General features: G+C 43.3%; 1 protein-coding gene across 1 annotated transcript in view; it reads left to right on the forward strand.

The window, feature by feature from the left end:
• Positions 1 to 12,802, forward strand: part of LOC140245048 (uncharacterized) — a 124,073-nt gene extending 111,271 nt beyond the window's left edge. The window contains 7 exon segments of the mRNA XM_072324642.1: positions 2,586 to 2,686; positions 4,583 to 4,948; positions 6,184 to 6,586; positions 7,519 to 7,679; positions 8,332 to 8,779; positions 11,973 to 12,209; positions 12,212 to 12,802. Of these exon segments, the coding sequence (XP_072180743.1) occupies positions 2,586 to 2,686; positions 4,583 to 4,948; positions 6,184 to 6,586; positions 7,519 to 7,679; positions 8,332 to 8,779; positions 11,973 to 12,209; positions 12,212 to 12,385 (1,890 nt within the window). The 3' untranslated portion in view covers positions 12,386 to 12,802.
• The last annotated feature ends 765 nt before the right edge of the window (positions 12,803 to 13,567 follow it).

A 13,567-nucleotide genomic window follows, 5' to 3' on the forward strand; every position in this document is an offset into this window, starting at 1 on the left:
ATCACACTGTTAGCAATCAAATTTCAGTCAGGCCTTCAGTTTTAATCTCTTCAAAAATAAATGGACTAGATCTGTAATGTCAAGAACTTTCACCTTTATCGTGATAATGATTTATCGCCCCCTCGACGTTTCACGCTATAATTCTGTAACGCGAGAAGGCCTTGTCACGAGGCTTCTTGACTTTCTTTGTTCAAGTCTTGCACAACTTTTGAGACCAAATTTGCAATGTCCGCACATACTTTTTTGAAGCCACGCCCATTTTTGTAACGGCATGTCGCCCCAAAATGGGCACAATTTTGTGATTTTGTGTACATTTCCTATGGAAAACAGTGCTCTGTCATGAAAGTCATAAAATCCTGATTATTTTTACAATTAATCACTTTCATTGATTAATTCTATGCTAATTATGATAGAAAAGTGTTCAGTGACAATTTCCAATAAAAAAACAAAGAAAAAACAAAGAAATACATAAGAAATTCTGAAAACAATAAAATACATAGGAATTGAAATGAGTTTTGGAAGTTTTTGTGATGTACAATTGGTAAAGATGCTAAAGCAGATTTACATACCAAAAAGTAGACTCTCGATGCTTTTAATTAGGTTAAAATATTATCTTGAGCGTAATTTGCATAATTAATTAATTAGAATTAGAAATTGATTGTTTCAAAAAATTTTATGACACAGTTTTGTGGATTATGACGTGGGTATCATGCATAGCCAAAAAAGCCCGGCCTGATTAGGGTTAACTGTCTTGCCATACATCTGCCCAAAATATCTAAGCATGCGAAGATTGTTATAAAAAAAAAAAAGAATAATGTCAATATGATTATAGTAAAAGTATCAGTATTTACAACATGTGTTGTAATTTTGGTCACTGCGCATGCTTATCTGAACACTGAATGCTCATTCCAATTTGACATTATTTGACAAGTTTTAACTCACTTTGTACCACACCTGTGATGAGCTCATGTCTTTCAATAGCTTGCCAAGTTCAGAAGTATCTAATCAAAGGCCACGCGTGCAGAATTGTTGAATTGTTCAACCAGTTGACAATTAGACAATAGGCCAGCTCGGTAGTCAGCTCATGTTGGCATTTGGACCAATGACTTTTCTATTTTTTCTCTGTTGGTTAGGCACTTCACTTGTTGTCAGGGCAACATCATGCGTAACCTTGCTGGACGTAACAATTTATGGAATTCTTGGAATTCACATTTAAGCAAAGAATGAACCATGTATAGACCAGGTGACTGGAATAGCCCATCAATTCATACTTAGGCAAGCATCCATTTCGTTGTTTTGCATTGAATGCATTAACAAACCTGTTCTGTTAATACTGCCAAATACTAGGCTTTAATGAACTCTTTTTGTTTTCGGACGGGCATGCTAGCAGTTAACATTTATAAGGATAACATCATGAATAATGATTTTGTCACAGATTTATCAACTATCTCCATGAATTTAAAACCAACATGCTTGCTATCATCACAAATGACCTCTTTCTGCTCATAGGCAAAGTGGAAACTATGAACTGCCATAAATAAGATTGATTTGTGAGTGTCGGTGCTCGGGCTGTTCTCTGCACATTAGGCCACTTTATGGCACTCTTGCACAGCCAGCGTGGTATCGGTCGATGTGTCCAGCACTTCTGATTGGTTTCTCCCTCTGTGTTTGCATGCATGAAGTTCTAAGATCGATGCTTCTTATGACAGTTTACTGTTTTTCCCTTATAAGAGCTTGGAGTCACACAGGCAAGAGGGTTTCATTAGTGTATATGAAATCAGACTTTGGACTGTGAAGATGTGTCTCAGATATTAATATCCCTTTTGTTCTCGATTCATGATTTTTGTTCTTGGATGGATTATGATATATATTTTCGATGTCTTTCAAGCATTTTCATGTAGCCATGTGTCCGTATTTTGTGCTTAGATATAAAGTTCAGTAACATTTTGCTGTCATTATATTTGTGAGTTTGATTTGTAGTAATATACAAATGTTCACTTAATGCAAGATTAGTCTCACTGCAAAACTTCTGATACTGCATCTGTCGTTACTACTTGACGGACACATCCTAGATCGAGTACATGATGCCATGCCAAATATCTATGTTCATCATCAGCATTTGCATGTCGGCTATTCATGCCTAATATCTTGTGTACAACACAGTATCAAACTTCACAATCACCAACACTACCGCAACCACCACCACCAAAAAAAAAAAAAAAAAAAAAAAAAAAAAGAAGACGTTTCAGTCATGTGCCAAGTAATAACCCAAATGTCATAAACAAAATTGGACCATATAAGCCATGCCCAATCAGGTCATACTGTGTGAGCTGCTATTTTCACCAGGATTTAATTTTCACGAATTACGCGAAAGACTGTTGGACAACGAATTTAACCACATGCAAAAATATCTCAGACTGACAGGCATTAGTGCACCTATGAAAGCCAAGGTGTTAAAATTACGAAAGTAAAATCTCACAAAAATATTCTTGACCTCCTCATTCATGAAAATGTATGTACGCAAAAATACAGTATCAGATCGAAACAAATAATGTTTTTCCATCATGTTTTCTGTGCTCTTCCAGCAGCCACAGCCGTTTGGGACCACCAGTGCCTTTCCGCAGAAGTACCAGCCCACCACCAGCAGTAGACACAACAGCTACCAGGGGCCTCGGAATTCCCAGAGGTAAGGGACGTCCCCCTATTTTTTTCAAAGTATGACGGGACCCAGAACGCCCACATGTGTGTGATTCGCATCAGTCGTTCACCCAAAGCGCCCTCACGTGTGTGATTTGCATCAGTCGTTCACATTGTGATTATTTACTGGACTTATCTGGCATTTTTTATTTGTGCCAAAAGGCTTCACACCGGTGAAGCCAGCTAGCCTGACTTCCAGGCTGATACACTTTTAATTCTATTTCAGTGGCACACTTGTACTGTACAATCGAAGAGCCACCCATAGTCACAGAGATTCTAATCCCCCCAAAGACTCGTCTCCATCATTGAATCCTTGTGATAGACAGCTCTTCATTGCATTCTGTCAATTTGGAATGTGTGCTTAGGGGAAAACCGTGGTCACTTCATATTGATGCAAGACGACGTAAACATTGCCCAGTGAGTAAAGTGCATTCTCTATCTGGAGGCCAGGCTGGCTGTCATAAAAAGGTTCCGTCACAGCATTCGACCAGATGACGTGTGTGAAAAGTGGAGATGGACGCTGAAATTGCCTTGAAAGCTTAGGATCATTAAAGCGCACCATTACATAATGAACAAAATGTCTCTGTGTGGTGTGTGTCTTCTTGCTTGATCATACCTTTAACTTTGCGGTGTCAGTCTTGTATTACGGTCTTTTTGTTTGAGTTGAAAGACAACCATGAATCAAGTCCAAGTCTTGAGAATACTGTGGTAAATAACACTACATTTATCTTGCACCTACATTCTGTATGTTTATGTCAAAACATGCATGTATCAGTCTTAGTAGATCGACAAATTTGAGGTGGCATTTTCTGTTGCAAATTTGCCGATTTCTGCACCTGCTTGAAGGCGGTAAAAGGGAAAGTGCATACATGCATGCACACACACACTCACTTGTATGTCCATATATGTGGACAAATGTACACAGAGTACTGTGAGACGTATGATAAAATGCAGAAAAGATAGAATATCAAAAAGCAGCAGATTGTCAGGGTTTCCTTGAGCAGGCTTTGGTAAATCACACATTGGGACGATTGTTTTCTGCCATGGAAAAAAAAAAAAAAAAACTTTGGTCAGTTTGTTTAGCTTTAGTTTGCCTCTCATGGGATAGAAACAGGCCAGGAGACAAGATTGCCATGACAACAAGAGAAACCCACCTCCCCCCTCCCCCACCCTCACCAACCCACCCATCTTTACTCAAGTCGCTCTCAAAACTGACTCATAAACGGACAGCGAAAAGAGTGATGACGTCGCGCCACAGTCTGGCGGAGAGCTGTGCCTGATTTAGCACCTCTCGGGACCACTTCACATCCAGGGTACCGTGTTTGTCATACTGCCCTGCACTCGTGTGAATGCGGAACAGTCAAAGTGGAGGAGAAAAGCGCCCTGAAACAGCTGACTTTAGAGCCCTGATTGCAGACTTGGATAACCACTTACGAAACGAAAACTGGAGATTAAAATGTCCCTTTAGAGGTTGCCTGTCCTTTCTTTGTCATCTTCCAATAGAGTTTCCATAATGCACTCTGCAATCATAGTTTCCAGCATTTTTCAACCAAAATCACTTCATTCAAGAGCTGAATTCTTGCTATCAAGTTTCACTAGACAAGCTATCTCATATGAGTACACTTCATGCGAATAAAGAATGTTACAGCTTTTCACATGTTCTGAGATAATTTTAGAAATTATATATATAAAAAAAAAAAAAAAAAAACTATGGAGGATTGATGTCTGGCCTGGAGCCATTCATATGCAGTGGAGTATATTAGAACCAAGGAATTATCACACTTGTTCAGTCCTGAATATAATTTAGCACATATTGGTTTTAAAGTGGTAAAGCTGGGATCTACATTGACCAATTTCACATTCTTTCCTTTGACTGAATAATTAGTTCAAGCAGATCTGGCAAAGGTCACCCAAGGTCGTCCAGTACTCCCGAGTTGCGCATGAACGATCATCGCATGAACGACTGCATGGGAATCCTGGACCCCAACCCGCCACCCCACCACCGACACTTCCATCCCCAGGAGCATCGCAGGTCGACGCCCCCCGCCATGCCCCTCACGAGCCCCCGCATCGCCCCCTACAGGGGGGACGACGCCCTGGACCGGCTGATGGATCGCAAGGAGGACCGGGGCGGGGAGGTATTCCTGGCCCCCAAGCGGCGAGAGGGCAGCGCCAGGAGGGGGCCCATCCACCACTTTCACGACGACACCATCATTGGTAGCACCAGTACCTCATTGCAGCAGAGTCACAGGTGGGCGTCAGTCGATAGCATCTGCCCTACACCGGTCTTTGCATGGAGTAAAAAACTTTTTTCTAAAGACTCCAAAACTCAGGGCTGTTTATATCTCTTTCTAGTCAGAGTCAAGTAGTAACAAACACAGTTTTTGGTCCACTGCAAAAGCAAAGGCAGCCACCATCCAACATGTCTGTCTAGTCTTCTCTGAATCATGTTTTTTTTTTTTTCGTATGGTGTGCATTTCCACTGGTAAATACCAAGGTTTGCCCCTCAGTTGCTAGCGGCAATCAGTAAACAATATCAACAGGGCACATTGTGCCGTAGAAACAGAAGAAAGTTCTACCTTAAAGGGACTGTACAGTACTGGTTGAGGTAGGGATTCATGTTTTGAACATTCCTAAGTGAGATAATGAAAAGCCTCTTATGAAATATGAAAAACATGAAATTTTAAGAAGGATTCAACGTTTATTTGATGAAAATTGGTTTTCAAATGGCTGAGATATCCCAAAAAGTGCTAATAATAAAAGGCGACATGCCACAACTTTATTAGGATATCTTTGTTTCACCTTGTTTTTGGATATTTCAGCCATTTCAAAACCGATTTTCATCGAATAAACTTTTGATACCCCTTAGAACTGCATGCTCTTTGACATCTCATAGAGTAGTTTCTGAATATCTCGCAAAACGTTAAAAGCTAAATCTTCACCTCGACCAGAACTGTACACACCCTTTAAGGTGTGCCCACCTTCATGCCACACTTCTTTTATGTGATGAACCATTGTTGTGTGGGCACTTCACAGTTGATTGTCTAACCCATAAAGTTTTGCATTGATACAGGAATTGGATAGAGCAGGAAATGAAAGCTGGTTATGATTACATCCTCATTGGTGTGTTGCAGGTTATTTGTGTAGACTAATTGTCACTTATGAAAGTACTCATCAGATGTTTAAAGGTAGTACCACTCATCAATCAATCAGGCTTTGTGTTTTTCTTGTGTGTCTGTGCTTTTATTTTGTGGGACAGTGAATAGGAGACATACACAAGTGGATAAATGGATAGTCTGCAGCACAGAGTGGTCCAAGATTTTGAACTTGAATTTTCTGTCTCCTCTCTTTTCATGGTCTTTTCGGTTTGGACAACATCTTTTAAGTAGAGACTTATGCTCTATGCTCTGAAGGTTTGACAATACTGCGTATTGCTAGAACTGAATAAGAAATATGAAGATTTTGTTGCACATTTGTGATTGGCAGGAGACCGCCCCCTAGTAACTCGACCAATAACAGTACCTTCAGAGCAAGACGGAGACGAGAGGAGGAGACGAGCATCCTTTCCTCTCGTCGGAGCACCAGTTCCGGAGGGAGCGGTGGTGGCAGCAGTGGCGGAAATGCCGGCAACAGCTCGAGCGGCGGCAGTGGCAGCGGCGGCGGCAGCAGCAGCGCCGGAATGGGCAAGGAAGCCCGCGACATCAAGGAGAAGGAGGCGTCCAAGACACCGTCCTCGCCCAAGATCGACCTGGCCTCGTTTCCGCCGTTGCCCGGGCGGCCCCCCAAGGATGAGGGCGGGGAGGAAGGGAAGGACGACGCGGCTGGTAGTAAGGATGCGCTGAGCATGACTCCGATGGCAGACGTCGTCAAGGGACTGAAAGAACCCAAGGTAGGTTGTGCCAGCATTTCCACTCAGTGTATGCTCGGTGTTTTGATTGTCTGGTGACACACACTCATCTGAAAATTCTACTTTGTGCTATAATGGAGTCACAGGCACGGAAACTGAAACAAGAGCTCATGACTAATGTCTGTGCTCTATTGTTAACCTTGTGCTCAGCACAGGCTCCAGTTTATTAGACCCACATCCAAGCATCTACGTATGTCCACTGCACTATGACGTGAAAAGACCATCATTCAATCCAAAGATATTTGGTGCCCCTTTCATAGAGAGGTTTTCTTTTATTGTAAGCTCGCGTTATGACAGTTTGCTATGGCAGCAGTCCAAGTTGCAACCTATCAACCAATAGAAATTGAAATTTAGCTGCAGTTACCATAATTAAAATTTACAAAAACAGAAAGTATCTGTACAAAGTTGGCCCCTGATATACTTGCATACCTTTCAAGAAGGGAGCTGTTATACAAAACCCTGATGTATTTCAGTTCCTAATGTACAATTGAATCTCATGCACCCCAAACGATCTGCCATATGTGCTTACAAAAACATAAAATTTTAATTCACAGCAAAGAGAACCTCTCAAAAGATCAGCCGCATCACACTATGCCATGTGCACTTTCAGCAAACCCGCATTCTTTTCACAAAGTTTCATGTGACATGTTGTCAATACATTGAAAGAGCAGACTTCCCAACCATACTGAATTTTTAGGAAAGAATCTGAATTTTGACCATTCCCAGCTCTTGTTTCATCAGGAATTGTCCTATTTTTCTGGATAATTTAACTGCATACTCCTATTGGAACTGCTCTTTCTTTCCTACTTTTGAGCCAAATCATCCCTATTTTTCAGTCAGAAATGGTTGAGAGGTCTGGAAGAGAAGCCGTGTTTGAGATATGGTGATTAAACCTTCCTCTTGTGTCTATGTAGAGGGTGGTGAGAACCAGCGAGCCAAAGCCTGCACCGGTACCCGTCCCAGCCACCAAGGACAGCTCCACCAACACGGCGAGCGTCTCCACGGAGAGCAAGGAGGCAGAGAAACCGGCGGGCGCCGCATCCAAGGCTGCGACCCCGTCTCCGCAGCCTGCTAAGTGAGTGTCGGAGGAGGGAGGGAGGGAGGGCGGATACAGCTGCGGAGCTGCAGATGTCTGAGGGTTGTTGGTTGTGGTGTCAGTTGTGGTGGTGATGTCGGTTGTGGTGATGGTGTTGGTTCATGTGGTTTGTATAGGTAGTGATGTTTCATGAGAGATGAGAGAAAAGTGAAAACCATTATCTCTAAAGACATGCTGCCAAGAATGTGATGTGATGATGATAAGGACAATTCAGTGGCTTTGTAGAGGAAAGCCCATATGTAAATAATGGTGCCTATTGTTTTAAAAAAGTGAAAATAGTACCCTAACTTACATGAAAGCAGTTGATAGTTGTGGCATTTTCCATATTTGGCAACAATGGTCTCCATACCACAGTTGTCAAATATACCAATATTCGCCACTGTTATCTTTGTAAAAAGGGTATGTTATAGAAGATCAAGTTCATATGTCTTGTTTGGGGGGGGAAAGGGATCACATGTTTGAATGCTTTGTCATATTATGAGGATTTTTCAAGTTGTCTGCAAATTTACTTTAATGCATTTGTGTGTGTGCATGTGTGTGTGTGTGTTTGTGTGTTTTATTATGTAGGGAAGAAATAACAAAATGATTCAAATGAAACTTTACCCACTTGTGTCCCCACCCCCTCCCCTAGGCAAAAACAAACTTCATCCTACACCCAGACCGATCCAGAGGAGAAGCAGTCCTCCAAGGCAGAGGCCAGCATCACTCCTGCTCATGGCAGCAGCAGTGGCAGCGGCACCGTCTCCGGGGGCCACAGACCAAACATGGCTAAACCTTCCGCATCTTCCTCGGCTGCCTCCAGCGCTGCCATTTCTTCCCCCTCCAACCCCTCCTCCTCCTCCTCCTCCTCCGCTGCCCTCGCCAAGGCAGGGAGTGCTGGCCACCCAGCCGCGGCGATGGAGAGCAGCAAGTCGGTTTCCATGGCGACGCAAGTGGTGACATCATCCGTTGGCACGGCAACGCCTGCATCCTCGACCTCCTTGTCTTCAGCAGCATCTCACGTGGCTGCCTCAGGGAGGAGTGCGTCTGCAACGAGTAGCGGCTCAAGCACTGCTGCAGCCCCGTCTGCCAAGTCAGCGGTATGTAATGCCACACTTTTTGTGATGGGTGGGGAAAAAAATAAAGTGGGGCGGTAAGGGGGTACATGGAGAAAGAAGACGAAAAAACAAAAAGCAAGAAACAAATGGAATAGATGAAGGAGAGGCTATTTTCATAAGTCTCTTCTGGATTGACACTGATGCCCAGTGTAAGGAAGGAAAAAAACCTGTTTATAGCATTGAGGATTTTTCTTACAGTGCATCTTCTCCTGAGTGTATTGGGTCAGGTTTCTGGCACCTCTGCACGATGAATGCAAATAAGCCATTTGCAAACATGCCTTTCTCACATTTTTTTTTCTCTCTTTGTTGTGTTGATTTTTTTTTTAAGGTCTCTTTTTTCTCTCATGTTGTTTGCTGTTTTGCTGTCTTGCACAGCATTTGCAGAGATACCAACTTACATTTTTGCAGTATTTGGTAATGGGGATTTATTTTTTTTTTTTCTGCCAAAATTACAACAGGGTTCATGGAAAATACTGATGATTCCAAATTGTATTACTACACATGCGTATTGTGGGAAAGGTACAAATATTGTTTTTCCACCAAAAATATGCCTTGTCAGCCCTCAGAATACTGCAGTGTTGTTGTTTTTTGTTTTGTTTTTTTGGGGGGAGGGTTTTTGTTTTGTTTTGTTTTTTTATGGTCAGCATTCCTGTCACTGCCAACACACGGTGAAGAATGTGTACCTCCAGAGTTTACACTCCACTAACCTGAGAGGACCAGTGCCATTTGTATTCACATGGTAGCCAGTTTGGCACACCCCCTTCCCCCATGCCGCTCTCTAGTATAATCTAAGCCCGATACCTCATTTGTACTTAACCAAAAATGGATTCTGAAGCCTCAAGCAGCCTGTCCACTCGGTATAAACAGAATTCAGAACAGGAGATCCAATTAGATCAGGGGAGTTTCAGAGTCTCCTGTAGCAGCTTAAAAGAACCTCGGCTGCAGTATAAGCCCAAGGGTTTCAAAAAGCGGCTTTTTTTGCCAGTCTGAAAGTTTATCACAGAATGTCATTGGCTAACATAAACAAACCAGCCGTCATGACCAGCCACCACTGTTGTATGTAAGCATTAACCCTAACTAGGCCGAGGGGGGGGGGGGGGGGCCTCCGAGGCCCCCCCCCTCGACGTTTCGCGCGATGTATCGCTAACGCGAAAAGCTATCGCCGCGACGTTTCATGACTTTTTTCTTTCGAGTCACCCGCATCTTTTGACACCAAATTTGCGATGCCCGGGCGCGCGGTTCCGAAGTTGTGCATAAATATGTACTTGCATGTCAGGCCAAAAATTGCTCAAAAACGTGAATTCGTGTACAATTTCAATGCAAACTGTGTTTACAGGCAAATTTCATAAAAGCATGATTATTTTGGGGTTTTACTGATTAAAATCAATTAATAACATATTTTCTTGTTCAAAACAATGTCGCGGACAAATTTCATTGAAAAAACAATGAAAAACATAAAGTCGAAAAAACAAAGAAATACATAAGAAATTAAAAAAACAATAAAATACTTAAGAAATTTTTTCTGATTGCACAATTTTTTCTCTTATATTTGCTAAGAACACTAAAAAGAATATTTACACAAAAAATGTGCCTGTTTTGAGCTTTATTTAGTGATTTATACGAAATTGTCTGATTTCATGCATCATGCATAAATTAGCATAATTTAGCATAGATGATAATTCTTATAAAAATTAACTTCATGGTACAGTATTCATCGCATAATCGGGACAGGTTGGGAGTAGCAAACACGGCCCCTTTAAGCGAGGTGCCCGATTTCGCGATGAGCACTCACCATACACGGTCTGACTGATACGGCATACGACATGTACATGTAGTGTACTGTACACACACACACACACACACACACATACTGACGTACTGTACATGTGAATACACAACCACGCTACCCCTCGGCGCGACCCTCTAGCTCTCCCTGCACATGGCTTTGCTTATGTAGGGGAGAAGAATGTTCGCAAAAGCATGTGTTTCGCAATGGCATGGATACTTAAACACGGTGCTTTCGTGGCTATGCATGTACGTGTACTGGATGGACGGAGGTCAAAACACACCAGTCCGAAGCTTGCTTTGTAAGTTCGATGTAAACGACAACTGATAGGGAATCTTTGAAATATTGTTGTGGTATTTTGGTAGATTTTTTGTGTAGAATATCAACGAAATCAAAGATCGCTTGAAGAAAAATTGTCCCATTTATCAGAGGTCACCGCCCGATTATCCAGTGAAAATAGCATGCATTGGAAATGTTTCTGGGAAGCGTATGTCATTTAAGCGAGGGTCCCGATTATCAGATGCCCGATTATGCGATGAATACTGTACTTTAGATTACATCTTAGGCAATGTGTGTGCCAATTTTCGTCGCGATCGCGCGATCGACGGGCGAGATCTGGAGGGGGGGCCTGGGAGGCCCCCCCCCCCCCCCCCCCCCCCCCCCCCCCCCCCCGGCTCTATCATCTACCTAAATAGCCCGGCCTAGTTAGGGTTAAGTCTGTAACCTCTTGGTTATGTCCTTGTTCAAATCACTTACTTTCAGGCAAAATTAGCAAGAGGAATGTGCAAACACTCAAAAAAAGGGGAAATGTGCCCTTGATTTTTAGGTAAAGAGAATGAAGTGACAATGAGTTGTTCTAGCTTGCTGTGGTGTTATGACGATGCTGGATTTTGAAAAATTGGATACGGTACAAATGTTGTAGATGCCAAACATTTTGGGCACAATACTTTGTATTTTGTGAATCTGGGATTAAAAGACATTCATAATCATTGATGGTTGATTCAAGATGGGGAAAGCAAGTTTCGCATTGCTTTCATGCACTCGGCATGTGGGCATGCATGTGCAGCAGCTGCTTCCCCGTGTTGCAGGTACACACATTACTGTCACAGTTAGTGGTAACCAAAGGGCACATTTTGGCTGGTTGGCATATTCTTGCATTAACTGGCGCCTTGCAAAATGTGTGAAAATGAAGCCCCAGCAAGATTTTAAGGAGATTTTAGCATTTGCATTACTTCAGTCCTGTGAGTGACAGGGGATTTGATAAACCCACTTAACCTGTATCTATATCCTCAATTACTTACAAACCACACAGTAAGATGCCAAGGCAAATACGGAATGAACTCTAGCATCTCTGATATGTCCGTCTGCTTTGCATTTCTATGTGTACAGGATACAGCAGGACCAACCAGGCTGAGCTATGCACAGGTTATAGCCAAGCCAGCTTCGGCGAATTCTTCCGAGAACCCTGAACCTTCCAAATCGAACGCCGGCGGCAGCAAGCCTGGCGCACCACCTTCCGGTCTCCAGGCGTCCGGCCCCAAGGACTTGCCAAACCCAAACGCTGCCTCCTCCGGCAGCCACGAAAGAACTCAGAACTCGACGGTCGGCATGGGGAACCACACTGGCCCCATGCAGTCCCACCCCAGCAGATGGGGGCCAAACCGCAGGTTCCCCCGCTATCGGAGCAAGCTGGAGCAGACGGCGGGGAGGGACATTTCTACTCATCGGGTGGTAGGCACAGAGGGAGAGGGGATTATGGGGAACGAAGGTCCCCTCCCCATCACAAGCCAGCCAGCAAGTAGAAACCACGCCCTTCTCAGTCGCAAATGGCATCCACTCCGCAAACACCCAACTTTGCAGAGTGCTAGCAAAATGGAAAATGGAAGCAAAAATGAATTTTGAACAGGGTAGGAACTTAATGAAAATGCATTATAAGCGAGTGTCATTGGCAAAGAAAATGTCTAGACTGCAGCCAGCCTTTCCCGGGGCATGGTTGTGAGACAAATCTTTGCTCTGTGCTTTATTTTGTCTGCGCGATGTTCGCGGATGGTGGAAAACGTGATGCGGCTTTTTGTTTGTGCTTGGGCAAGAGTTGGAGAAGTGCCAAGTGGAACAGAACAAATATCGCCCTGAGCCTATTCGGTTGAGCAAGGTGTGGAGAGTTGGGCGTGTCTGCTGCTGTGTGACGACATGGATGCCATGTAAGGTGGTTTCGGCCTGTCTCCCCCTCGGGGGTAAAATGCTCTCTCTGAAGGCATGGTGCCTGAAAGATTAGCCGGGTTGCTGCTCTGTGTGAAGACCATGCATCATTGATGCAGTTGTTGAAGATGTCTGCTACGAGTATAGGAACAAACGTTTAGTTTCTCGCTTGGAATGTGCTTGCTGAGCAAGCCAGCAAAGCGGAAGATTTGAGTGATATTTGATTTGACGTTTTCGCTGTGAAATTGCCCACGTGGAGGCCTAGGGCAGACTCTGAAATTAATCATTATCTGTGTCGTGTTTTTGTTTTTCATGCCAAAAAAGAAAAAGAAAAAAGGTGAAATACAAGCAGCGTATTTAAGTATGTGGAAGGGAAAATTTCCACGATGAGAAGTTGTCTTTACGTGCTGACTGTCACCTCTGTTGATGCTCCGTCTGTAGCGACTGTAATAGTGACTCTTTGTGATGCCATTAGTCTGTGACCTTGTTATAGAGCGACGCTGACATTTTGACCTTTGTGATGTGACATTTGACATTTAACCTCGTTTCAGTGTGACATTGACGCTGACCTTGTAAAATGAAAGGATGCACGCCTCCAGTTTGTCAGTGTTGGAAATGTCCCGATGAGGATCCGGCAATGAGCAGCAGAAATGGGAAAAGTTGATGGAAATGAGTTGTCAACGCTGAATATCTTCACGCGGAGGTGTTGCCACGGAGTTTCGAGCATCGTCTTGACACCGAACGTGAATATAAGGGAGGGAAAGCGCATTTCTCACAATATCAGG

Source organism: Diadema setosum, chromosome 22 (genome assembly GCF_964275005.1).
Source record: "Diadema setosum chromosome 22, eeDiaSeto1, whole genome shotgun sequence".
NCBI lineage: Eukaryota > Metazoa > Echinodermata > Echinoidea > Diadematoida > Diadematidae > Diadema > Diadema setosum.